This window comes from Fundulus heteroclitus, chromosome 9, assembly GCF_011125445.2.
Source record: "Fundulus heteroclitus isolate FHET01 chromosome 9, MU-UCD_Fhet_4.1, whole genome shotgun sequence".
NCBI classification, from domain to species: Eukaryota; Metazoa; Chordata; class Actinopteri; order Cyprinodontiformes; family Fundulidae; genus Fundulus; species Fundulus heteroclitus.
Genome location: NC_046369.1, coordinates 18,396,785 through 18,424,020, shown reverse-complemented (window position 1 = coordinate 18,424,020; position 27,236 = coordinate 18,396,785). Strand labels below are relative to the sequence as shown.

Genomic DNA, 27,236 nt, shown 5'->3' with positions numbered 1-27,236 from the left:
CTGAAGAAAACTGGATTTATACATTTCACTGTTGTTTTAGCTACTAAATAAAAAGCACAGACAAACATTTAGCAACCTACTCTGCTCACAAAAGTATGAATGTTCCAGACATGTCAAGTCCAGCAGCAGCAGCAGCAGCCGTCTCTCAGTCCCCGCTTCCCTCCCCTCCACTCCGCTCCACCTGCCCAAGCCGTAATGTATGATGAAGGAGGTGAGCAGCCGTTTGTTGAATTAATCGAATATGAATGAGAAAAAAAAAAACTTTAAAAGAATAAAAAAATCGTTCTGAAATTTAAAAAAAAGCCTAGTAAATAAAAAAGTATTCTAGTGATCTTACTCCTGATTTTGAAAATGAAGTCAGACACTTAAACAGTGTATATGCTTCCACCCCCCCCCCCACCCCTAACTTTTCTGCTCTTGAACTCTTGTATGCAGCCTATATGCTGCAGCTGCTTAGCATCTTTAGCCAAGTGTGCATTGTGAATATTTTGCACACTGCCAGTTACTGAGGGCTTTCAGTAGCTCAAACTGGAAAAAAAAAAAAACTACTTAAGGTCTACTATGTCTCAAGTAAGGTTTTGCAGTCTTGCCTTGCTGTCCATTTCGAGTCAGCTGGCCAGAAAGCTGGACTACAATGACCTGATCAGCGACTTTGCTAGTAAGAAGGCTCAACATTGGGCTCTTGGTGAGAAAGGTTGAGCAAGAAACAGTGAATGTAAATAGGGTTGTAAAAGGAAGTTATGCTATTTTTGTTTATATGTGAGCCTACTTTACTATGCTGATAATTATGTTTATTATTATTATTATTTATTTTGTTCATTTTTATTGTTTGCTTGTTGCTTACTGCTCTATAGACAATAATGTTCAAATTACAATAAACTATAAAAGGCCATTTTGTTACTGATGATGTTAATTGCTGAGATTTTATATATTTTTCCACAAATTTATGTAGTATTTAATTTTAATAGAAGAGGTTAATTTAGATTTATGTTTTGGCTTTTTCAGGTAATTAATCTTAAGAGAATTTTATGTTCAAGTATTTAAAGAAATAGAGGACTTTCTTTAAATACTTGTCTTGCAGCAAATAATTAAATTCAAATTAATTTCATTGTGTTTACAGTGCATCCCCTACCATGTAATGGTCAGGTTTTTCTTTTCACAAATATGGGAATGATAACCAAAAATATCCTTAAAATGCATAGTTTTATCTTAAACAGTATCCAAAGTTTCCGCTGGCCTATTAGGGGACCCATTGAGATTTTATTTCTGGAGGCCCAAAATCCCTGCCGCCGCCCCTGACCGGGACTTCTACCGACATTCTGCCCCCTGCTGACCTCTATGCATCTTGAAGCCTTTTTTTTTGTTTGTTTGTTCTTTTTTAAATCACCTCATCAGAAACCCATTGGCTTAGTCTAAAAATCAAGTGGGTGTAGGCGCTTCACATGAGCATGCAAAGCGCCTACAATGATCATGGCTATGATGTCTACCTGGCTTCAAGAGGACTCAAAGAGCACCTGAACTGGAGCAGTCCTGCATTACACAAGAAGATGGAGATCAGACTCAACTGGCATTAGCATATCCAACAAGGAACCTGCTGCTGCACAAACGCCTCTGTAAGATCATAGGCGGTGCCCTCTTTGGGCCCCTTTGCCTTATGTGCACCATACTGTATGACAACAGTATGGGGGCCCCGAAAATACACAAGATCTCACACGGCGTCAACACGTGTGGAGCTCTGCAGTACGAAATCCATCTGGCGAATGTCAGGTTAGAAATACTTGAGGGAAAATAAAAATACAGCCTGTCTGATGTAAAAAAAAAAAAATCTAAGGCAGGAGCAGGCAGCTAGAGAGACAATTATGTCAGAAAACAATGTCGTCAGCTGGTCTTCTTTTCCACATCATGTTGCAGGTGGGATGACATAGGAAAATATTATTCATATGAATCCAGGACCCACAAAATCATCAACTTCCCACTCATCTGACATGTTATCAACTTTCCAGCTGACCTGGGACTACTAAAACTGATTATATTATATTATATTTAAATGTTTTAAACATATGGGCATTACTTCCCAGCACATTCTAGAGCAGGAGTCACCCACATAGTGCCCGTAGGCACCAGGTAACCCCCAGGACCATATGTGGTGCCCTCAGTCCCGTTAAAAAAATAGCAAAACCTTTCAGTGAGCTGCATTAAAAATTATATTTGATTGAGTTGCTCTTCCTTTTCAATCATACTTGTATTTACACAGATTTAAAAATGAAAACATTAAAAACATGATATCAGGCATGATGTCATCATGTGATATTAGTTTTTGTTTGTTTTCTTGTTTTGTTTTGCTTTTTAAATTAGCTATGTAAAACCCAGTACAATAACAGCAGGCTTTTTGTTAAGATTTGTTAAGATTTGTCGCTCATGATTCTGTGTAGAGACTTTATTATGAGGGAATTTCTGGTCAAAATTCCCTTGCAGCACATTATAGAAGTGTCATATGTGAAAAGAATGAAATAATTAAATAGCCTTTTGCGAGATGGTTACAGCAGATTGGATTATTCTTTGTATTTTTTAACAAATAAAACAACCCTTGAAGAATATTTTTGTTTTTATTTTTTGCTAATTTCTATTATTTTATTCTTCTTTGTGCAACTTACATGTTCACATCACGTCAGTTTGTATTTTTCTCAATTTGTTTCACATTATTTCATGTATTTCTGTGAGTTACTTTTTAATTTAATTTTACAAAACTGTGTGATATGGGTTTTTCGTCATCTTATTGTCTTATTCTTCTTATTGTTGTTGCTATCGTTATTGATAAGACTCCAATGGATTATTTATTTAAAAAAAAAGTATGCCCTTTCTTTGTCCCCATAAAGTTCACCACAGAATAGATTTTAATTGCTTCTTTATTTTAGTTTACAAGCATCCATATAACACAAAAACAGAACGAACGTCAGGAGGCAACACGTTTAGGCACACTGAGGAGTGCAGCGACAGGCCAGGTGGGACTCTGCCGTCTCGCTCACGTCAACGCTCTTCTGATAGATGCTGCTGAGACTATCAGAGCGATTCAGGTTTGAATCTGCAACAGTGAGAGGGAGCAGAGCAGTTAGACTGGTGTAATATTTGTCTTCTTTGACTGAGGTGTGATTTGTTGTACGCTGCTCACCCAGAGACACGCAGTGGTAGCCGACAGTGACGGAGGTGGTTCTCACTGGTGCACAGCCAGGGAGACAGCGCAGCACAGGTTCGACTGAGTAGCATTTGGATTCCTCGCCTTCCAGGCTGATCTGTTTCTCGAGCTTCACCGATTCAAGTTGCATGTAGCACTCTGGAGAAAAGGATTTAAACAACGTGTTTAGCTCTGGGCTGGTTATCATCTTGTATTTATTTAAAAATTTTTTTTTGAATCCCAGTAACATTGTGAAAATCTGGAGATGTTTTACCAGAGGCGTCACGGCAGCTCTTTGCAGGCAGAACCCAGGAATGAGCGAAGCTGGTTGCGTTCCTGGACACCCGTTCATTGGGAGTGCTGTACTCCTGTCTGACTTCCCCGTCGGCCTTTCCGCAGAGCCCACACGTCTGGCCTCTCATCCAGTCAACAACTTTAACCTGGGAAGAAAAAGAAAAGGATTGGAGTCACAATTAGACAACTATCTATATGGGATTTGATGGATATCTAAGTTTACCAGAACTGTTGCCTCACCTGCACTTTGTTTAAACTGAGGAAGACCTCCTGAAGGCCATGACTGGGAGCATGCAGAGAGATGCCCTCTTCTCTTTGTCGGATCTGTATGTTGCCTGTTGTAAGCACGAACATTTGAAACACTGAAGATGAATGCTTGATGGGTGCAAATCCTGTATGTCTCAATATAATGCAACATCATTTCCCACCTGTTGGATGCTGATATGGCAGGTTGGTGAGAGGAATTTCTACTCCATTAACCTTCACCACAACAGCGTTGTCCTTGGGATACATGTCAACATCACTGTTGGGACAAAAAGTTTAAACATACATTAAGGTTATTTTCTGCAGAAATTTAGTATTTTTGTTGTATTGGATATATATATATATATATATATATATATATATATATATATATATATATATATATATATATATATATATATATATATTACACAAATACCACCATCCCTTACATGTTTTCAATCTTAATACTGATCTCATTCCGTTCTGCTGTTTGATCCCTCTTCAGCAGCACTATGAATTTGATTTCAGATGTGCAATCTTGAGCCAAGACCTGATGGCAAGAGTGGGGCATCTCCGTTTTGTACTTCCTGTTGTTGAAAGTGACCACTGTGTCTTCAACCACGGTGCACTCAGCTGAAAAGGAAGAACATATATACAATTAGCCCAATAAAGATTGGTATATAATTTAGGCAAAGTCCAGTCTCAGATTATCAAACGATTCTTTTTCAATTTTCTAGGTGTCTACACAACATTTTAAATCTGAAATTCATAACATAATCTAATTGCGAAATAGGTTGCAGCTCAGCAACTGTATTATTATGGGTGGGCGTCTTTACTTTCCACACTATCACTTTTTATTGTGTGCGTGGCTGTAAATGTTTAGAAAAAGCACAAAATGTCCTTTTCTGTAAGTATTAAAAAAATATCTGGAAGCCTCATTTCAGCCAGCTGACCACTGCACAGCAACAGATTGGGCAAGGGCATTTTTATGCTACATACAGATAACGAAAATCTACAATTTACACTCATATTTCAGGTTTTGAAAATTACGTTCAGAATACTTGCAAACCTTAATACCATTAACATGCCAATGCCTATTACATATTCATGTATTTGCAAATATAACTCATGGGTGTATGAGGGTTGTTCACCTGCAGCAGACTTGGTGAGCATGTATGTGACCTGGTCCATCCACCTGCCCTGGAATGCCTGCAGCTCAGCAGCAGTGTTGTTAATTGGTAGGTAAAAGGGAAGAACCCATCCCAGTTTGAAAAAGGTGTTCTGCATTTGAAAACAGACAAAAATGGTCTGTAAAGCACATTCAATGTCAACATGATGTTCTCGTGAGTTAAAATATGTTGAATGCTGCACCTTTGGTGTATTCAGCGTGACATTCAGGCTTGTCTCGTTGGCAACAGCTACAGTCAGTTTGATCTCTTTGGGTTTACTGGCGACCTTGGTCCTGTTCACTCCATTGTCCTCAGCGACGCGCGAAATGTACCTGGACACTCTAAACAGGCAAAGAAAGTTAAACAAACCCTTCCAAAAGCTTATTATATCAGTCAAATGAATTATTGACACTCGGAGAGGTGATGGGTGCAAGATGGTTTCCTTCATTTGTGACATTACCTTCTTGCATAATCCCTGATGTAAGTAGGGAGTCTGGCCCAGGCCAGCTTCACACGGACGGCAGGCTCCTTCTCAACGCGACCAGTTTCGGCCACGATCGTGGTGTTGTACTGCTTGCATCCAATGCCCCAGGTGACTCGAGTCTGAGCAAAAATGTGACCTGTTAAATGCCGAACATGAAAACATTTTTCTCTTCGCGCCAGCGTCACTTACTGCCAGCAATCCAGAGGTGACGTGCAGGTAGCAGAGGTGCAAGAACTTGCAAAAATAAAGCGCTGTTTGAACTAAATTGTTTTTTTTTTTTTTTTGGTGTAGTAAAAAAAAAGATGAAATTAAGGATTTGTGCAACTGTATTGGCTTGTTTGGCAGTAAAAGATACAATTTTAGAAAGATGTTGCAAAACAACACATAGCGCTTTCAGTTCTTTGAAAGCGCTATGAGAGGTTGGGTACATAGACGTCTACTATTTTACTGTAAAGCATGACGGTGGATCATAGACTGTGTGAAATGTATTAGTGACATGCAATTTATGTTAAATTGTGAATCGAGTGATAGCTTCTGTCAGTATTGCTTGAAAGCAGCAGCTGGAAACCTCTTTTGTTCGTTTGCTCAAGCTATAGCCGAGAACTTGATGGATAAACTGCAGAGCGCTGAGTTTTGCAGAACCAACAAACAGAGAGAAACATTGCTAAATCTTCCAGGTTTCTGGATGAATATTTCTAGCTTTAAGTAATAACAAAATAAGATGTCAGAATAATTTAAAAAAAGTACCATCACTTTGTGGTGGCTGAGCATCATGCTGTCAGCACAGATTCTCCAGTTGTCATCTTCAGTGAGGTTGGCCACAATGATCTGCACTCTGGTAGTGAGTTTGTCATAGTACACAGCGATCTGATACCCCTGGTTCTTGTGGTCAGCTCTGATGGCACGGACAAGGACTGTGACCACTGGGCTGACGATGTTAGACAGGTATGTGATCTGCAAGTACAAAGAAGACAGACAGATCGTTTTCTTTCCTCTTCTTTTCTTGTGTGGGAATTCACAGGACTACAGCCAGTGTGATATGATGACTTGCCTTGTTGTAGATGGATTCAAAGCTGCTCGCACTGCTCTTGCTGTTAAGACGTTCTTTTGAGACGGAATGCTGCAGAGAAGAAAAATAGAACCCATCACATTATATCCAGCTCAGACAGACTGCAAGATGCGGCTGTTCCTGCATTTTTTTTTTCATTCTTGTAAAAGGCCTGTTGTTGTTTTTAATGCATAAATAAACATGCAGGTTTTGTACATTTTTTTAAATCGCCCCACACTGTTGTAAACTTCTTTAATCTGAATATGCTATGTTTGGCCTTTATGTACAATCCCTCATTATTAGTTTTTTTCCTTTTCCTTTTCATGTATCTGTATGCTCCTGTTTGCCTTTCACTTTGCTGCTGGTGAAATTCCCCACTAAGGGAGATAAAGGTTTAATTCTATTCTATTCTATCATATCTTATGGCCAACCAGTTTAAACTGGCTATCTTCTTTGGTGCTTAAGTGAGTAAATGCACCCTCTAAACAATTACTAATAATTTATTGTTACCTGGTGGATGTGATCCTTGGTGAAGTTCCTTTCGTGCAGCTGCCACTGTAGTAGAAAAGCAAGTATATAAAATGCTCTTCAGTGTCTTCTCTAAAACAACACCACAGTTTTCGTATAAGTTCAAAAGGAAGTTGTGAAGGTGATTCACCTTGGTCTTGGAGCTGGAGGAGCTAGAGGAGCTGGAGGAGCTGGAGCTGGAGGAGCTGCTGGAGGACCTCTTTGATGTTATGTTGAGGGGATCGGCAAGATCCAACATCTTGCTATTGCGGCGCAAAGAGGAAGAGCTCCTGGAAGAGCTAGAGGAGGAACGGCTGGAGCTGCTGGAGCTGCTGGAGCTGCTGGAGCGAGATCTACTGGAGCGAGAGCTGCTCGAACTAGAGGATGAAGCTTTGGTGCTGTTCTTCAGACCAGGAGACAGAATCTTCTTCAGCTTCATAAGGACGTTTTTGTCTTCAAGTACTTCTTCCTCCTCATTCAGGTAAACCTCTTTAAGGATCTTTTCTGCTGCTTGTTCACCAAACTGAACCTCGATTTCGATCCTTTCGATGGACGGTCCAGCAGCTGAAATGCAAATAAGGGGGGAAAAAAAATTGGTTTTTGACCCATGAAAATAAATTTGGTTACCAACATAAATGCATCTGTTACTCGCCTGGGGTGACATTAACCAAAAGAGAGTGGTTTCCAATTATGGCATAGATGGGGGTGTTTCTGAGGAAGGTTGCATTGCGAGACCAAATGTCAACGCAGCCCTCAATCCCATACGTATACGTTGTTGCACACATTTTCTTCACAATGGGCTTGGGGATTTTATTTTTGCCAGTTTGCCTTTGCAGCGAAAAAGGAAGAAGTTCAGATGATGCTGACTGTAAACAAACAAACAAACAAAAAAAAACAGACAAAAAGAAACAGTAAGTGAACCAAATCATGGGGGACTGTGTTAAACCTAAATTGGAAAAGTGGTGATTGATTCAGACTTACTATGCTATCATTCAGATAGTAAGACATCTGTGAAAGATTTAAAGTGGCGTTCTTGCTCACAATAGGCTCATATGGGACAACCGGTGTGACTTTGGCAGCAGCGAGGTCTTCAACATCTCTTGCAATGGCAACTGTTTCAAGACTTTTAAAGAAAAATTGAAAAATACATTTAAAATAAACAAGAAAAGGGCTAGATTAGTTTATTCCAGGTGCCAGAAAAAAATTACAAACCGAGCAGATGCAATTGTTTTAACACCCTCAACAGGCAGGAACTGGTAGCTAAAGTAACCCTTGACTATGTCAAGTCTTGCCTCCATCTTTTTGGGAAGAGCTGCGTGGACTTTGGCTCTTGACAGCACAGAAGCCTGGATGAAAGGACTATTCACTCCCATAACTCCATAGGTGTGCAAAGATACACTGCAATGAACAGACGATGACATGGTTTTCACCAGTGATATGTTAGAAAATAACTCATATGAGCATCCTTTTTTCTACATGTTTATATTCAGCGCATAAGGTTCACCTTGGAGTGACTGAAGCCTTCATGGAAATATCAGACTTCAGTAGGTGGACAGGATGGAAGTCCTCGGGAAGTGGTGGTGAAATGGTGGCTTGTACTGCGTAAAAAAAAAAAAAAAATCAAATAAAGCGTTTTTTCCTCTGATGTTATGATTGATTTCAAACCCACAATTGTTAAACTGAGACAATGAAGCTTACCTTCAACAGATGCGGCTGTCACGGCAGCAGTGTACAGACAGAGCTCCATGGGTAAACCAAGAGAGGTGGGGAAGATGTGACGGACCTCAATGGCCAGCATTGGCTTGGAGTATTTCATAGAGTAACCAGACAACAGGGCGTCCAAGGCCTTTTTGCCACGGGTGCGGATTTCAGGTCCAGTTGCAAACTGTTGAAAACAAAATTCCTTATGAGACTGAAGTTTTAGTTTAAAAGAGTGAAAACAACTTTGCAGGAAGGCAAGAATCTGAGTGAAACACCACCTCAATAATCTTCTCAACCATTTCTTTGTCGATGTTTGCAAATGCAACATCCTGCCCAAGAACCTTCACGTACAGAGAGCCGAGAGGCTGGCGGGAAGGATTGGCCCTCCACTCAGTCAGCTGTGACAGGAAGAAAGTTGCAGGATGGATAGTGTTAATGGGTATGGAGAACGCTGTGATTCCACAGTAGGTAAATGTCTTATAAACCTACAGCCTTAAGAGCTTGCTTCATCTTGGTGAGCCTGTCTGCACTCTCGGGAACATCACGGGCTTTCAAAAGGGCCTCTTGCACTCCTTCAGCTCTGGCTCCAAACTATTAAAAAAAAATCAACATTCAAATAGCTCTTTCAATTATTATTAAACTGTTAGTCGTGTTTTTTTTAAAAGTGAATAAACTAAATAACTTTGGTTTTAGCAATACAACCAAAACATGACAATCATACCTCCAGAACATCAACAGACACTCCAGAGAGGTAAACGCGAGCTTTTGCCATGATGTTTTTTGGCAATACAGTCGCGGCATCATTGATGTAAAATGCGCTGGCAGCAGCTCCCAGCATCCAAGGATCTGCAGGTTAAAAACAAAACAAACCATTTGGTCACTTCTTAGTAAGTCTCTCTGAGAAGGAATATTTTTTCTGGTAATCTCTTACTATGATAGTGGTCATAATGGAAAGCTCGGCTGTAGCGGTAGCTCAGTCTTTCGAATCTTGGGCTGAGCATCCTGATGGCAACATTGCAGGCAGCGGCTCTGTAAAGAGACCAAATATTAGCAACGCTAAATTCTAGTTAACTTCACTGATACGTTAATAAAATAACAGTTCAACAGGGTTCTTACACAGTGGAATGGTCCGGGGTGGTGGTCTTGGTGAAGGCCTTCATGTAAGAGTAGACAAAGCTAAGGACCTGCAGGTTTGGCTCTTTCAGGAGACTCTGAGCGAGAGTGGTTATCAGACCCATAGGTAGCTTGGTATCAAACAGCACAACAACAGCAACCATACGGAGCTCTGGGTCAAGAGTCCTGTCCATGAAGAGCTGAAGGGCCACATCCTGAATCTAATCCAAAAAGGACAATTCTCTTAATACATCTGAACAAAATGTATAAACTTCAGGAACAGTTATTGTAAAGTATGGCGATCAGATGTTTTGCCTCACCATCTTGGGTTCTCTCTTGCCAATTTTCCTCAGCGCCAGTGTAGCGTCAATGTGAACTCTGAGCTCAAGTTCGGAGGCAGAGCTGCCAAAGCCAGGAAGAAGTTTCATGATTGGCTTCAGGCTGCTGGGATGTCCGGCATTACCCAGAACTTTGAGAGCCAGGGAGAGCTCATCATTGTCGCGTTTCTCAAGAGCCTTGGCAATAATGTCATGAACTGGCTGCAAGACAGACAGAAAACCAATGAAAGTCATGTATTCAATTTAATTCAGTTGATTAATATGGCACCAAGTCGCAACATGACATCATCTCAGAGCACTTCACAAATTCAGTTCTATCAAATCGTACAGAGATCAGTTTCTCTTCCTGGATGAGCACACAGTGATTGTTTAAACAGTACATACCCTGACCAGCTCAGATGGACATGAAGGGTTCTCCACACAGTATTTGTGAACCATGATGCCAAAGCCCAGCATAACGAGTTCACGCAAACCTGCATTTTCTCGAATATTAGGGGTCACAGCCAGGCCCTAGAATGGAGAAACATAAAAACCGGTTATATATCTAATTGTTTCCATACCACCACGTATAAAAACATGACACCTTCAACCATCAGCTTGCCTCCTGAAGCTTGATTGCCTCCAGGTCGGCCTTCACCAAGTGTGTAGATGACATGATGGCCTGAGCAGCCTCAGCAGCAGTGACTTCACCAGCAACGATCTTCTCCTTGATGAACTTGAGAGCAACATGAGTACCAATGGCAGGGATAGAGCTCAGCAACCAGTGCCTGCGGACAGATTTATACGAGTACAACTGTCTTCAAGAATGTTTGCTTTGAAATGCTCCCCCAAGTGAAAAAAGGCTTTACCTGTGATCGATTTTGGTTTTAAACTGGCTCCAGAGAGCTTCAATGCTCTCATACTTGGCCACACGCAGCAGCTGGATGAGCTCAATAAACTTCAGAGGGGAATCCTCATGGGCATGGCCCATATTGAGGCTCACCAGGTTGTTCAGAGACTCAACAATCTGTAAGCGAATCCCAATTAAATGCTTGTAAATGCAAATTATCTCAACAAGGTCAGAAAGCAAATACAAATACCCCAAGGTACCTGAGCCTCGACATTGGTGATCCTCAGAAGCTGAATTGGTGTCTGTAGGAATTCAGTGCCTAACTCGTACTTGAGCGATCCACGGGGAATATAGTCTGCTTTGAGGGGCTCTAATGGGGTCTTCCTGATGTCCACGAAGGTCACAGTCTGTCTGCGAACATGGGTTAACATCAAATCAATCAGCTATCCAACATTTAACATGCAGAAGTGGGCTTCGCTTTAATTTACAGCACATACTTAGCCTCCATCTGGACAGCTCCATTTACAATGTTGACGGGCGAGTACTGGAGAAGCTCAGTGGCGGTTGCCTCTAGGATCAAGGTGCCAGAGGCAGACGGCTTCATGATGTAGTTGACAGAAATTGCTCCTGAAAGAGTTTTTCCCCGCTGTAATGATATAACGCACGCCAAATTGTTAAACTGTTTACGTTCCTTAGTGGGGAACATTGGGGGGGAGAGGAAAATTGCACTCACAGCCATGCACTCTGCACATTTTTCCGTATAACCAGCCATGCCAACATCCATGTGGATGCTGTCGGTGCAGTGATTCAGGTCTGTGGTTTTCGTCAAGTGGAGGCGATCAGCCTTGGAGTCCTCATGAAGGATATAGTGTGTCTTGCACACACCTTTTACTCCAGTCTATTTTACAGAAAGAAGGGGGGAAAAAAACATCAGTGGGCACTACACCATTTGATGAGTAGCCATAAAGAAACAAATTCAGTACCTCTTGCAGGTCATACACATTCTGAGTCTTCTTGATGTTCATCTGAAACATGTTGAGGAGTCCCCTGAAGACATTCAGCACATTTGTAGAGATGCCTGGAGGTGCGAACACTTTTCCGATCACTCCGTTGGCATACTCAAACTTGACGGGTGTCAAGAGCTGAGCAGAGAGAGCTGAGGTGAGCTTTGTGGCAGGGTGGAAAACCTCTTTAGGCCAAATGCCACTGTACTCCGAGATCACAGGGTCTTCAAGCTGAAAGAAAAGGCCAAATATTGAGGAGAATGTGAGCATCAGCTACTCCTCTTTGTGGTGGATACGTTTGCATGGGTTAAATTTGGTGATGAGAATGCATTGATGCTGAGAAATGCCTTTTACTTTCAGAATGTAGCTGTCAGGATCTGCTGCACCGATCAAGACTTTGCTCTGGATCTTCACCCCAGCCTTTGCCAGGCCCTCCTCAGGCAGGCCACCCAGAATATAACCTTCATACTTGTACTCGTAGGTCTTTCCAGGGGCAAATTCTGGGGCTGTAACAGAAAACAAAGATTATGTGTTTCACCGACTTTTAAATGTGCAATTTTTGTCTCTATCATATAATTCCAAAAAGACTTACCATAGCTCACCTGGTTGCCGGCTGAAAAACAAATATATTAATTGTTAGAGGGATTTTGTTTAAGGAGTGGTTAAATTTTTTAGGGAACATGTTTTCTTGTGACTGGTATTGGATTGACTAAATAATATTGGATAAGGTTTTTAAAACACTAATTGTGATGCAAAATGCTTAACCACTCTTCAAAGCAGTTATATCCAATACCAGTGCGTCAGCGCATAAAGCAACACTCACCCACAAGGGCCACAGTGAGAGCCAGCACAAGCACCCTCATGGCTGGTGGATGTGGACGACTGTAACTAGAGGTTTCCTTTTAAAGGCAGGATTTGCAGACATTGTTTTTCAAAATGAAACATTAACTGACTGTTGGCTGTCATTTCAGCTGGTGTTACCGTGCCCCGATCATGTCGATAAGGCTGAGTAAATACACTAATCAAAACGTCAGTGATGTGAGAAGTTGTTTCAACCTGACTCCTGCGTTTCCTTACACTGACTGGATTTATTAAGAATCCCAACTACCTTCATTATCAGAGGGTTTAAACTAAAGAAATGTATTGAAGTATATATAAAAAAATAATCTGTTTGGCACATCCTACCATAGACATGCCTAAATTACAAAACTATATTTTATCATGATGCATTAGATAATCGGTGGCCAAAATTAAACACTTTTACAATAATGAGGTGGTAAATGTAATCTCAAAAATACTATTATATGCATTCAAAGAAAATTTATACTAAGCCAATATCAAGACTCTTACAGGTATGTCAGACCAAGCAGAGTGATCCTGGTGATTGAGTCATTCCAGGGTCATTATGTCCTGACCTTGCAATACAATCATCAGGAACTGTTTACTTTCTACTTGCAGCAATCCAAAGTGTTTAGGTAACCTTCATCAGCATAGTGCTACAAACTCATTAACCTACAACATTTTTTAGTGATTTTTTTTAAAAAAAACCTACATATGAAGTATACAGTGCCTTGTAAAAGTGTTCAACCGTTTTGTGATTTTCACCTATTTTGTTACATTCCAATCTGCAATTTTAAAAGTTTAATCTTATTTTATATGTTTTTCAATGTGATAGATCTGCACCAAATAGTATAAGTTGGTGAAATACATGAAGAAGATACTGAAAGATTTTTAATTTAAATGAAATGAAATTTTTAATTAAAAAAACACTGAAATTGGCATGTACATATGTATTCACCACCTTTGCTAGGAAGCCTCTATTATTGCCCCTATTTTGAAGGCAACCAATTACCTTCAAAAGTCACATAATAAGGGAAATTAAGTCCACCCTTTGTTCAATTTAAGATTGTCATGTTACACGAAACAATCTAAATTTAAATACAAACGTGATCATAGGTTAAGCCACTTTCACTTTGAAGAGAATTAAAAAGAAAACATTGTAAAAGACAACTGTACTTATGTAAATTTTCCCCCAAGCATTGGATACTGAGCTCCATCCCTGCCTCTGGTACTGATGTTGCTCTTAGGATCATCAAGGAGAAGAACGTTGCTGGTGAAGTTACTGCTACTGAAGCTGATTTGAGACTGGGTTCACCTTCCAGCAGGACAATGACCCGAAGAATACTGCTAAAGCAACACTTGTGGTGTGGTCTAAAGGGAAACACTGATGTGTTGGAATGGTCTGTTGGAAGTCCAGACCCCAATCCAATTGCGGTTTGCCTTGAAGATCACTCTTCACAAGTGAAAACCATCCAATATGATGGAGCTGGAGCAGTGTAGTCTTGAAGAATGGAGAAATATCCCAGTGACAAGATGTGGTGTGCTCATGGAAATTGATCCAAGGCCTCTAGCAGCTGGAACTGAGGTGGCCTAGTGGTTAGAGCACAGAGCTTTGGTCCCAGAGGTTCTGAGTTCAACTCCCACAAGCTGCCATTCTGGATCCCTGAGCAAGACCCTTAACCCCCAGGTGCCACACAGTGGCAGCCCACTGCTCCCCAAGGGGATGGGTTAAGATGCAGAAGTGAATTTCTCCATTGTGAGATCAATAAAGTTCAATTATATATATATATATATATATATATATATATATATATATATATATATATATATATATATATATATATATATACACACACATATTTAGATAGATATGTATAGACAGCTATAATCTTGACCTATAGTTATATATAATCACACAGCTATTTATTTGGCTTATTTATAATACTTGAAAATCTATATATCTTGGACATACATCTATGTCTAAATACAATAGTTTGTACTGTATGCAAGCTAAAAACCTTGAAAAAGAATGGTCTTGCACAGCTTTTTCCTAGTGTTGCCATTCTATAGCTTTAGTATGTCCAGTTTTGCAACATGGTGCAGCCTTAGTTTATGGGGGCAGATACAAGTAGTGAAATCAGCCCGAATACATTTCCATGCAGCACAGGAATGAGGCATCTTCTCTGATCCACGTTCACTACAACAGAACTTAACTTTTTTCTGCCACATACAATATGTCGTATATTGTGTCTAGACATAGACATTATATACGCGTCTACGTATATAATGTCTATGTGTGCCAGCAGCACGTTCCTCTTTAGATACTTGATTTATTGACTTATTGACAGGAGGAAGTTTGTCCCATGTCGTACTCCGTACAAAAGCCCACATGATCAGCTAGCTAGTAGGAGAGCTGCTGCGTTTGGGTCGCTCTGGATCAACACCGTCATGCTGCTGCTCGTTGTGTTCCTGTCGGTCCTGCTGCCGGTGAGCGGCTCCGGTGGGTGTCCGTGTGAGAGGCCGGAGCTCTGTCAGCCAATCCGCGGGGAGAGAGAGTTTGAGGTACCGCCGACTTAGCCCGTGTTGACAGACTGTGTCAACAACACATAAAGCAAACACACCTACCGCTGGGGTTTCACACTAACATAAGCTTTTCTGTCTGTGCAGACAAACCTGTTGACATTTATGTGGCAGAATAATGTAAAGAACGATCGACTGTCCTGGACCCAAGATTTTAGTGATTCATATCCTAAAAAAAAAAATCTTATGTTATGTCCACCTGTAGGTTATAATGCAACAATACTTTATGCTGGAGTTTGGATTAAACACATCGACGTGGAGGGGTAAACATCATTCAGTAGATCTTATGAGAACAGTTTAAAGTTTTGCTGCTAAACTTACTTTTGTGAGGCTATTTTTAATTTCAGCAGGATGTGGTGACTAAAGTTCCTTTTTTTTTTTTTTAGCTCTTTCGCACTGATGGACTTCTGCACTGCAGCCATCTTTGGCTCAGGAATGTGAACTATGACTTCAGTCCTGCAGCTCTTCAATGCTATTGAACATTTATCAGGGAAGACACTGAGTGGTTTGACCCAGTGTCACTTTGGAGTTTTATTCGGTTCCTCTGTGTTCTGGGGGGAAGAAAAAAAAAAAACAACTAGTGACTAGTTTGGATAAATATGAGGGGGGAATTTGAGTATGGCAATAATATTTTAATTAGCAGACTGTTATTTCATGTTGCATTGTCTCGGCCATGTTTTCTCTTCTTTCTTGTATCCCCCTGACTGCAAACACATCTGCCGGAAAATCTGGTGGATCTATTTTTTTTTTTTTTTTTTTTTTTTAAGACAGGACTGGGAATTCAGGAAATGTGAGCATGTGGACATTTGATATATTTACATGAAAAACTGTGTAGGAAACCTCCTTAAAGGATACCCTTAGGTGGATCTGTTTTGTAGTTGAAAGAGATTTTACGAGACTCTAAAAACTGACACTGGATTAAACCCACGAGGAAAAAAAGGTTAAACATGTTTTAATTTGCTCAAACTCCAACACTGAAACCCTGAAAAAAAGGTTAAATAGCTACTCTTTATATATATATATATATATATATATATATATATATATATATATATATATATATATATATATATATATATATATATATATATATATATATATATATATATATATAACAAAAATACATCTAAAAGCAAACAAAGTAGATACAGTATATATGTGCCTCCTAAGCCGCTGTCCCACCATTTTTAATAATGGTAACATAATGACAATAAAGAGTCTTGATTCTTGAATAAGACAATACTTATTCAGATGAACAGTAGCAGTGAGAGAAAATTTGCTTTTTTTTAATTGCTTTATTGTGCATTTAGGAACTGTAATCTTTGGTCCACAGAGGAGGACAACTGACATTTTTTACCATTTAAAGGGTTCAAGCCCATCATCCTCTTCAGGTGTCTGATGAACTGCATCAAGATCTTAGATAGCGTCATAAAATATCTTGTCAACATGAAAGGTGGTTAGTTCAACAAGCAAAAGAAAGGCAGCAATGTATTTCTGCATGCAGCCTTGGAGTTTGTGTCAAACTTCAGTCTTGTACTGATAATTATTCCAAGGTAACAGTGATACTGCACATAATCCACAGATTAAAGCTTTGTTCTGAAGTTCAGCCCTAATATATCGGGTTTTTTTTTTCATTCACCGGTGAGTCCTACAAGGACAGAACATGTTGTAGATATTAAAGCTTTTAAATATGTTCTTTTTGTTTGTTTCAGGACTCCATGCTTGTTTAGAACTGGAATCCTTGTGGGTGGTCTTTTTTTTTTTTTTTTTTTTTTTTTTTTTTTTTTTTTTCAATGGACTGGGTTTAATAACACAAAAATGCCACAAAGATCTAATTTGATTGTCAGGATACTGAATTTTTTCCCCAGAACTTTTTCTCCCTGAAGAAACCGAATAAAACAGAGTTAAATTTCAAGAAATGACATTAGCTTATGCTAAATAAAACTTGGAGAATATGTAATTGTACCAGGAATATTAACCTTAAAGCAACTACATCACGTCAACTGTGAAAAATGTAAAAAATGAAGGTCAACTACTCATGTGGTTTGAAGCAAAGTATGTGTGGCCGCATGAAACGAAACAAAGTTAATAGAATTTTTTTTTGTTGTTTTTTTTTAAAATATATTTTCTGTTTACGAACCACCTTAAAATCTAATCTTCCAATAATGACTGTTTGTGCTTTTAGGTGTTTGTATTTGACGTGGGAGGGAAGACATGGAAATCCTACAACTGGAGCATGGTGACAACGGTGGCAGCCTTCGGGAAGTACGATCCTGAGCTCATGTGTTTCGCTCACTCCAAAGGAGCACGAGTTGTCCTCAAAGGTGAGATCACACTGGTTTGCCTTGTCTGTTGAAGTCCATCTCTCTACTTACCGTAATTGCTTTAAAAACTACACTTTTTTTTGTTTCTCACCAATGTGTTTTGCTGATCCTGTTTTAATGTCCTGTTATTGGGCTGTTGTCCATATCTTTGCATTTCCCACGGCGGTGGCAAAGGTGATGTTCGCGTTCCCTACATGGTGGACCAAGCCAACAGGACCGCATGGATAACGGAGCAGCTCAGTTTGGCCAAGAAGCAGTTCATGGATGGGATTAACATCGACATCGAGCAAGCAGTGGAGGACGGCTCGCCAGAGTACTACGCTCTGACGGCGCTGGTCAATGAGACGACCGAAGCCTTTCACAGGGAAATCCCAGGCTCACAGGTAAACCAAACAATGCGTGGCAGAAAGTGTGTACTGTTAAACTTCCCATTACCTTTCCCATTTCCTTTTTTTTCCCCCCCTGATGTTTTAGGTTTCATTTGATGTCGCCTGGTCACCCAAATGCATCGACAAGCGCTGCTACGATTACGTCACCATCGCCAAATCCTGCGACCTGGTGTTTGTGATGTCCTACGACGAGCAGAGCCAGATAACCGGTGACTGCATTGCAATGGCAAATGCTCCGCTCAATCAAACTCTAAAAGGTCTCTATGTCCAAACGTGTGCTGTGTTAGTGTTGAGAATCAATCAGCTTGTCAATGGAAACTAATGGAAATACTGTTTATGTGACCTTCTTAGCCTACGATGACTATTTGGATCTGAGGATTGATTCAAAGAAGCTGGTGATGGGAGTGCCATGGTACGGCTACGACTACCCGTGTGTTAACCTTTCTCCGGTATGGAATTGTTTTATAGCAAGCTGTACACTTTGCATTTATTGCTTTATGCTCGAAAATCATAGCAATAGAAGTTAATACTTTGCAGAACAGGCATTATCCAAACTCTGGGACCGATTGACTTAAAGTTGCTTAATTTTTCTTAAAATAAATCCCTCTGCGTTTTTATTCCTCCTGTAGCACTTTTAAAAGCTGTTTAGCATTTAAATATGAGCTCAGTCGTGTAACGTGTGGATTTTGATTTCATTATTTTACGAAGCTTAATAAGTGTAGTAAAAAAACACAAAACAGAGAAATCTTTGATTTTAAATCTTTTATCCTACATTTCATTGTTAAAAAAATATAAAAGAGTTTTTACTCTGTTACACTATGTATGATTTTCCAATTAGATTGCTACATCTTACAAGGCCTTGCACTGGTATTGTTTTGACCATTTGTTTGTAACCATAAACTTTAATGGACTTTATTATTTATTATTGTAATCTCATGTGCTAGACCAACAGAGTGGTACCAGAAGTGCCTGATTTAAAAAAAAAACAAAACAAAACAAATATTTTAAAGTTTTTGGCCTGCATAAAAAAATAAAGTATTTTCACCAACAACCAATGCTGCAGATCACCCTGAAAATGTCATCCTAAGGATGAAACATCACGATGGCAGCATCATGCTGTGGGGATTTTTCCTTTCACTTCTTACTCATACAGAATTGTGTATGTCTCACATAAAATAGTTAGAAAATGTACTGAAGTTTATTCTAGCATTACAAAATTTGAAAACAATATACTGTAAAATTATCATCAGTGATACATTTATTCTGTTTCCAAATCCCAACACTATCCATCTAGTGAGAAACAAGTACTGACGGAGACACAGACTGACCAGGTCCAAACATTTAATGCAACGTACGAATTAGGGCTGGGCAATATATATCGAGATTTTAGAAATATCTATATATTTAAAAAAAAGAGATAATACTATATTGTTTATATCAAGATAGTCTATGTTGAGTTAGAATTATACTTTTATGTATTTCAGTAGATTGTTTTCAGCAGTTTCCCATATTTACTTGCCTGTGAGACATTTTTGTAATTACTTTATCAAAAGAAAAACATATTGAGATAAATATCGTATATCGGCATTCGGCCTAAAAATATTTTTTATATTTCTGGTCCATATTGCCCAGCCCTAGTATAAATGTGCTTGCAATAACAATTGATCTCATCAGACGAATGCCAAAAAAGACATAGTTACATAGGTTGATTTTTGATAAACAAAATGAATGTGGTCATTCAAGGAATTCGTATTAAAATAATTCTGTCCAGATTAAAGTTGCCCAATACATTTTGAAGAAGAGCTGATCAATGGCAGTACAGATGCCAAAAAAAGGAGCCAAACTGGCCCTTAACATACTGCTCAACTGTTGAAATGGTTGCAATATTTTATGATTTGCAAAAGATACGGATAATAAAAGTCAAATAGGTAAATGTTTTGTGCTCTTATGTCCAGAGTGGTAGGTGGAAAAAGTGAAAAATTTGAGTTAGAAAAAAAAGTTAATAATTTCAAAATGGAGAAATTGTAAAAACCCTTTGAGTAAATCATTGGCCCAGTTTTGAGTCCCAAATCACTTATTAATGCAGTTTATTTTTTATAGTGTCAACTCATGACAATCCTTTTCCTTTACTGCCACCATGAGGATGACCCTCTGCCACTACACGTTTCTGGGCTCACTAAAAAAATAAAAGCGCTACAGATTTTCTTCTTTTGATTAGTCAACAGTAAGAAAAAGAGTAAATTTCTCTCCTTTATTCTAAAAGGACTTAACATCAGCCACAGAACACAACAACATTCTTATAAAAACACTGCAGGTCATTTAGCTTTTCCTTTTTTTTTTTCTTTTGGGAAATGCCGTTGAAGACCTGCTTTTTAAGCAGCACTGCACTAATCTGTTGTGTTTTCTCATTCAAGGAGGGCGTTTGTTACATAGAGAAAGTCCCTTTCCGTGGAGCTCCCTGCAGCGATGCCGCAGGAAAACAAAAACCATACAAGTGGCTCATGAAGCAGCTCAACAGCCCAACGTCGTCCGGCAGACTGTGGGATGATGAGCAGAAAGCTCCTTACTTCTATTACAAGGTTTGTCTCTTTTTTTTTTCTTCACTTTACTCTTAAAACAGTACTATCAACAAATACAGAAGAAGTGTCATGTTTTTTTGTTTTTTTTTCACTGGTTTATTTAGGACGAGTCAGAGCAGATCCATCAGGTCTGGTACGACGACCCGCAGAGTCTTTGTCCCAAAGCGGACTACGTCATGGCTAAAGGCCTGAGGGGCATCGGCATGTGGAACGGCAACATTTTGGACTACAGTGACGATCCCGTGGCCAGGCAGCAGACCGAACTGATGTGGAATGCCCTGTTGGGATCCAAGCGCGGATAAAACTGAATGCCGCTGCAGCAGTAATTACTCAGCCCGTCTCTGTTTGTTTCCAAACACATCCCTTTTGTCACTTTAGCAGGGCGTGGCGTCTCTCCATCCTCAGGGATGCATTCGTGCATGTTGCCTTTTATCTTAATTATCATGAAATGTGATCCACTAACAAAGACAATCATTTTGATATCATTTGCACTGTTTTTTTTTTAATAGACATTCCAATGACTGTGATCTTTTTTTTTTCTTTCTTTGATAAAGCTTTTACTAATTAACTTAGCCGACTCCCTGGTGTTTTATTATTGCAGTGGAAAAAAAATACGAGAAGAATAACAAAAATTGTGGTATTCAGTTCATAAAAGTTAGAGAATAACTGAACCACATACGAACTGTTGCAAACATTTGGCACATTGGTCCGTGGCTGGGTATGGCTAGGAGGAGGTGTCCTCTTGGCGTTGCTGATGAAGCTGCTTTAAGCTTGTGTTTTGTCCCATGTTGAATTTCCACTCCGTCCAGGAAGGATATGACTGTTTCTTTTTTGGGTAAGTTCAGCCTTCAGGTCTCTAAGCTCTGCAGCTGCCTGCTTCCTCAACTTGTAGGGAGGAAGAAAAAAAAGAAAGAAGAGAAAATACTTTTTTTTTTTTAACCAGAACATTTCTGAAATAGACCCAACTCATCACCTGTTTGACTGCATTTAGACTGATTATTACCTTTATCTCTGTTATCAGCTTCATCTCGGCATCTTCTACCTTCCTCCTCAGGTTGTCGATCTCGTAACTTTCCCTCATGATCTGAATGATGAGCTCATTCTGAAATATATTGCTCTTGGATTAATGTATTTATTCTGACTGTGCTGGGTTCTTGTATGTTATTTGCTGTTATTTCAACTTTTAACTTTCTGTTCTCTTTTTTTTCTTTATAGTAGGTAAACCTGGTCTGGTGTTCTGTTAGTTGTGACACCATCCAGGGGGGCAGATCATCTGCTATTACCATATAACATATAAAAAAGGATTCCTGGATCAATGTGTGCTTGTTTGTGTCTCTGCTCTGTCTTCTCTAACCCCCTGTTGGTCGAGGCAGATGACCGTTCACACTGAGCCTGGTTCTGCTGAAGGTTTTCCTTCCTTAAAAAGGAGTTTTCCTCTCCACTGTCGCTTCATGCATGTTCAGTATGAGGGATTGCTGCAAAGCCATCAACGATGCAGACGACTGTCCACTGTGGCTCTACGCTCGTTCAGGAGGAGTGAATGCTGCTTATCAAGACTCGATGCAATCTGCTGAGTTTCCTTAGGAAACTTTTTGACCAATCTGTATGATTTGATTGAATTTGACTTTGTGAAGTGCCTTGAGATGACATGTGTTATGAATTGGTGCTATATAAACAAAATGAAAATTGAATTGGTTTGAAAACTGTACTTTTAATTAAATAAAAACCTGGTAACCACTAAGAGGCACTAACTTTACTGTAAGCGTGGAAGTTAGGTAACCAGAAGCATCAGAGTTACATGCCAGAGTCAAAAAGCATCAATCTCAGATTCCTTAACTTTATAGCTTTAAACTAAACTTTCTGAAACCCTGTAAAATACTAAAAACAATGCTTTCACCAAGTAACCCGTTCTTAAACAGACCTGTTTATGTTCTAGTAAGTTTGAAAAACTTGACAGCGGGTGGTGATGATAACTTTATATGACCAGGAAGTATACTTTCAATTTGACGTCAACAATTTTCGTTTTGTGATAATCTGTTGGACTTTATTCTCCTTATCTGGCCATTTGCAGTCAGCTGACTGGGCTGTTTTCTGTAGCTTCTAACTAAATAAATCTGTTCCTAATATGTGGGATAATGTTATTTATGTAGTGTAACAAAGCAAACAAGATTTTATTGGACCTTTTCGGGAGACCTCCCCTGTCGTCTGGCTTTCTCTCTGGCATGGAGCTGATGCAGGACTTTGTTGTAAAATATCTCCAGTTCTTGTCTCAAGTTTTTTAGCTGTTCTTCCAGGGGTGCTGTGGCCTTCTTGGTTTCAAAGTATTTCTTTTTCCAGGTGTCACGTGCTATGAATTAGTGAAAAAGGGACAAAAAGAGTAGTTGACACTCAGACTTATTAATTTTTTCCACTTGGATATCCCACCTTGGTTCCTGCGGTGTCGGTTCTGAGCCAACAAGTCTTTTCCCTTTCTCAGAAGCTGCTGTCTTGTCCATTCCAGCTGCTTCCTCTCCTCCCTCACCAGTTTGATTTCCTCCATTATTGCCTCTCCTTACATTGAGAAAACGTGTTCATTTACAAAACGTGATCTTTAAAATGAAGAGTCTGAGCCTTACTGTTTGTGGGAAATGCTGGAGAAGCAGAAGCTGCTTTGTTTGTGGCCAAGTCTGGACTTTGGGGTGAAGCTGAGCACTGAACAGGTTGTGACAACGCAGCTGGACCTTCCAACACCTAAAACAAATTTTTAAAAGAAAAGTACAATATAAATACTGACCAAAGCAGAAATGTTTGAAAGAAATTTCACTCAGGCTAAGTGTTACCCCATTAGTTGGTTTATTTCTGATGGACTTCTCCATGTTTGGAGCTTTGCTGTTAGTACAGCTGCAAAAAACAAGCAGCACAGGCATTTCTTTTCTCATGCACACAGCAACAAAGGCCTTAATTTTTGACCTGCGGTCCAAAGAGTTAAAGTTGAAACAATTGGCCATATTGACCATCGTTACATTTGGAGGCAAAAAGGGGGAGGCGTCCAAGCCTGTCATATCGTACCTGTCTGTGAGCGAAAAGCCTAAATCCTGGTCTTCCAGAGAGCCAGCTTCCCCTGAAAGTGTGTCTCTGTGTCGGTGTTTTGTCTTTCGCCATGTCTCCTCCTTTTCTGATGACCACATCGCCAGCGCCGAATCCGCTTCACATCTCTCTAAAGCTTCAAATATACAGCAAGGAAATGTTTATTTAAAGTATACCTCGTAGGTTTTGTTAATTAGCTAAACATGTACTTAATATGTGCATGTACTCTCTGAATGTCAAACAAAACTACATATTTAGTCGCATGGACAAAGGCTACAGTGATTATTACAGCCATATATACATGCAAATAGATGTCATGTATTAAAATATGTGGCATTATGTCATGGTTTTATGGGGGTAATTTTTATTATTAAAATAAATGTAGACATATGAATTCAGCAGAAAGGAAGAGGGGGTTCAGTATTTAAGTGTGACCAAAAAAAAAAAAAAAACAAAACAGAATAAACACCAAGAGGGGAAAATGCTTTACAGCACTGTTGAATAGAACAGGTACATTATTGCCATTTTTGAATCAGTGCTTTATTACCTTTTCTCAGTGTAACAAGCTGCAAAGCTCTTTGATTCTGAGGCTTCCTTGCACCGTTCTCCGGCACTTCTCTCCTGATGAAGCTTGGAGCTTCCTCCTCCTCCTCCTCCTCCTCCAAGGAGCTGCAGCTTTTCCCCCCGTCTTCATCCCCATGTTCTTCTTCCAGCCTAGAGACGGGAACCGGTTGCTGGGAACCCTGCTGGATGTGGGGGAATTTAATAGGCTTCTTTGTCCCCGTTGTCTTGGAAGGGTGGTGTTGGACCTGCTGCTCCGGGGAGCTGCTGCTGGAAACCGTGGTGAAGGACTGAGAGCAGAAGCTGCTGTCTGCTTCTGCTGTGGGCAGCAGGTACAGCTCCGGCTGCGCCGCCTGTCAGCAGGTGACAACAGCTCATTTAGGGGACTGAGCAGACGCTGCTACCTAAAGTAAGAAACTGATGAACATGTGGCTGGATAGAAATAACACCCAGATACTCAACATACATATGGTGGAGCGAATGTTTTCACTTTCAGATCCATCTCCTGTTTACTTTTGACCTGTAAACGACAAGAAATATATTGTGAGAGGCGCAGCAGTAAAACTGCTACCCTCCCCATTCACAGCTTTTACAGCCCTCAGTGTAGTCAGCCTGAATAGGGCACTGTCTGCGTAGTGAAACGTTCAGCCTTACAAAAAGGCTCTTAACTGCCAGCTGGACTCACCAGCGCCAGGCTGCGGCCCACACATTTCAGGAAGGAGAATTTATGGACGCTCCTCTCCATCCCGAGGAGAGCACCCAGCTCCCCCCTCAGAGTCTGCAGGGTGGTTTCAGGATAAACCCTAATGTCACCAGGCGGGGAGGGAGAAACAACAATACAACATGTGCACCAGGCTGATTTTGAATTTTTAATAGCTAATAATAATGAAAACTACTATGTTCATGGGAACCCCAAACCGGGGTCCAATGCTTCGTTCAATCATTTTCTATTTTTTTATGCTGGTATTGAAATAAAAAAACTTAACACAATGAGACAAAGAAGGTTTAGTTGATCTTAGTCATTAGCAACCAAATTTCATTATATTTCCTGCATTTTAATGTTTTTTTTTTTCCATTTTCCCCTTCGTTTACCAGCTGAACAATACTTAAGGAACAAACATAACAAATTGAATACCTGGAATACATTTGAAACATTGCTGCTTTTGACCATGATTTCCGTCAATAACTGTGCATTGCGCAATTAGGCTATTTTTTCTACTTTTGTCACATTACAAACTTCAGTGCCATTTTTTTAAAGTTTAAGATATAAACTAACACAGACAGTATCATAGAAATTTGAAGGAAAAGGATATAAGGTTTTCAACATTTTCTATAAGGAAAACCTAAGCAGTTTTCTTTGTAAAAAAGAAAAGAAAGAAAAGAATACTGTTCCTTACTATTTAGCCCCTTCATTCTGGTAGCCTCAAGTGGGACCAGTTACTGCCAAAAGCATTGTGATTATCAAATAAAGTAAATCAAATTTTCTCTGTGGAGAAAATCTCTAAGAAGTTGTAAAAGACTTTAGATTGGGGTAGAGGTTCACCTTCCAGCAGGGCAAAAACTCTGCACATAGAGCTAGAGCTACAACCCAATGGTTTCAAAGCATATCCATGGCTCAAATGTCTCAGTCAAGCTCCGGACCTATTTCAAGTTGAGAATCTGTGGCAACATTTAAAAAAATAGATGCTACTCATCCTCTCTGACTGAACCTTGGGTGTTTTGAAATAAAAAAAAATTGGTAGAAATATCAGTTTCTAGATAATTTTCTATCCAGCCAACTGACTATAATTAAATAGTCAATCAAACAAAATCCTAATAAAATCCATTAAAGTTTTGGTTGTTCTGGGGGGAAATGTGGAATCCTTCTGCAAGGAGCCATACATGGTTTTAACAATCATACCTCCGATTAACACAAACTGCTGTCATTTGAACGGTATTATGAATTGAAAAAAAAAATGCAAGCACTTTCACCTGATGAAGCCAGCAGAAATAAAGCTCTCTGTTGCTTCAGCTGGAACTTTATTGAGTTTCATATTCCACTGGTCAGCTGGTACAAACAGCACATGAAGCTCCACAAACTACACATAAATTAAATTGACAACAAATTTCACTGAATACAATAGACATAGACACTTGTTTCCTGATTAATTAATTAATTTATTTATTTTAGAATCTCAAAAACAGAGATTTAACCTACCTTCCTGCTGACCGGTCTCATGCTGTCCTCTGTGTAGCTCACTGACTCACAAGATAGATCCATTATCTATGAGTCTGGTTCGGAGTAAGAAACGCAGTCAAACACTGAACTAAAGGAATTTTGGGGGGGTATTTGCTAGGGAGGAGTTGTGTTTGCATGAACTGTGACACCCCCGACTGCCAGGAAATAATCTGCCGCAATTAAACACACTCAGCCGTCCAACTGAGTTTCTTTTATGAGAGTGCCAGCTTGGTTGCTCTGGAGTTCATGATGACAGTGGTATGTAAATAATAATAAAAAAACCACAACTTCTGAACATATGATAAAAGAGATCACCGTAGTTGCAATTTTATAGACTCCCTGAGATGTTTAATTGTCGTTTGGGCATCTGCAAATATTTGTTTTGACACAAATTAATCCTTTCACTTTTTTTATGCATTTGAAAATCGATAATGCATCTTCACCACTAGAGGGCACTAACCTCTTGTTATGAATTGGATTATTTAAGAGTTGTGGGATTTAGCAACACTACTAAAACTGCTTCTTATTAAACTTTCAAATATACATCGATTTTTAATTCATGAGGATATGATGAGCTGTTTATGTGGTAAAAAAAAACACACAAACAAACACGTTTGTCATCATGTGTAATAGTGCAAAAACAAAATCTAATTTCATGCAGTCTACAGAAACATAAGTCAGGCTTGAAGACGGAAAGCATGAATATTTTTTTTCCCTCAATCTCTGTCAAAGTAATTATAAACGACATCCAATATATATACATTTGTTGCCCAT

At 39.6% G+C, this 27,236-nt stretch overlaps 3 protein-coding genes across 4 annotated transcripts; 1 reads left to right on the top strand and 2 right to left on the bottom strand.

The window, feature by feature from the left end:
- Nucleotides 1–2,892: 2,892 nt before the first annotated feature.
- LOC105928644 (vitellogenin-2-like) lies at nt 2,893–12,798 on the bottom strand. Its single transcript, XM_012866001.3, has 34 exons — nt 12,729–12,798; nt 12,498–12,518; nt 12,260–12,411; nt 11,885–12,136; nt 11,635–11,799; nt 11,399–11,547; nt 11,162–11,312; nt 10,921–11,078; nt 10,674–10,839; nt 10,457–10,582; nt 10,055–10,273; nt 9,738–9,955; nt 9,553–9,650; nt 9,343–9,467; nt 9,111–9,212; nt 8,900–9,019; nt 8,619–8,805; nt 8,425–8,518; nt 8,133–8,318; nt 7,902–8,043; nt 7,573–7,786; nt 7,072–7,484; nt 6,924–6,968; nt 6,417–6,485; nt 6,113–6,319; nt 5,342–5,484; nt 5,084–5,222; nt 4,864–4,993; nt 4,162–4,345; nt 3,895–3,989; nt 3,707–3,801; nt 3,447–3,612; nt 3,170–3,331; nt 2,893–3,082 (listed from the first exon to the last, which is right to left on the bottom strand). Exons 1-34 carry the CDS (start codon nt 12,766–12,768, stop codon nt 2,970–2,972), a joined length of 5,046 nt encoding a protein of 1,681 aa, XP_012721455.2. The 5' UTR covers nt 12,769–12,798; the 3' UTR covers nt 2,893–2,969.
- A 2,293-nt stretch (nt 12,799–15,091) lies between these two features.
- Nucleotides 15,092–21,189, top strand: ctbs (chitobiase, di-N-acetyl-). The gene is made up of 7 exons (XM_012866066.3): nt 15,092–15,307; nt 17,511–17,649; nt 17,824–18,032; nt 18,124–18,295; nt 18,390–18,487; nt 20,453–20,617; nt 20,722–21,189. The coding sequence occupies exons 1-7, from the start codon at nt 15,194–15,196 to the stop codon at nt 20,917–20,919; spliced, it is 1,095 nt and encodes a 364-aa protein (XP_012721520.2). The 5' UTR covers nt 15,092–15,193; the 3' UTR covers nt 20,920–21,189.
- spata1 (spermatogenesis associated 1) lies at nt 21,179–26,987 on the bottom strand. 2 transcript variants are annotated; one of them, XM_012866065.3, is made up of 12 exons: nt 26,442–26,987; nt 26,216–26,322; nt 24,930–25,047; nt 24,711–24,764; nt 24,231–24,597; nt 23,666–23,819; nt 23,437–23,497; nt 23,233–23,347; nt 23,042–23,167; nt 22,798–22,964; nt 21,621–21,719; nt 21,179–21,502 (listed from the first exon to the last, which is right to left on the bottom strand). In XM_012866065.3, exons 1-12 carry the CDS (start codon nt 26,502–26,504, stop codon nt 21,383–21,385), a joined length of 1,551 nt encoding a protein of 516 aa, XP_012721519.2. In that variant the 5' UTR covers nt 26,505–26,987; the 3' UTR covers nt 21,179–21,382. The 2 variants fall into 2 exon arrangements, with proteins under 2 accessions (XP_012721519.2, XP_035997049.1); XM_036141156.1 differs by lacking the exons at nt 24,930–25,047; nt 26,442–26,987 and having other exon boundaries at nt 26,216–26,292.
- Between the last annotated feature and the right edge of the window lie 249 nt (nt 26,988–27,236).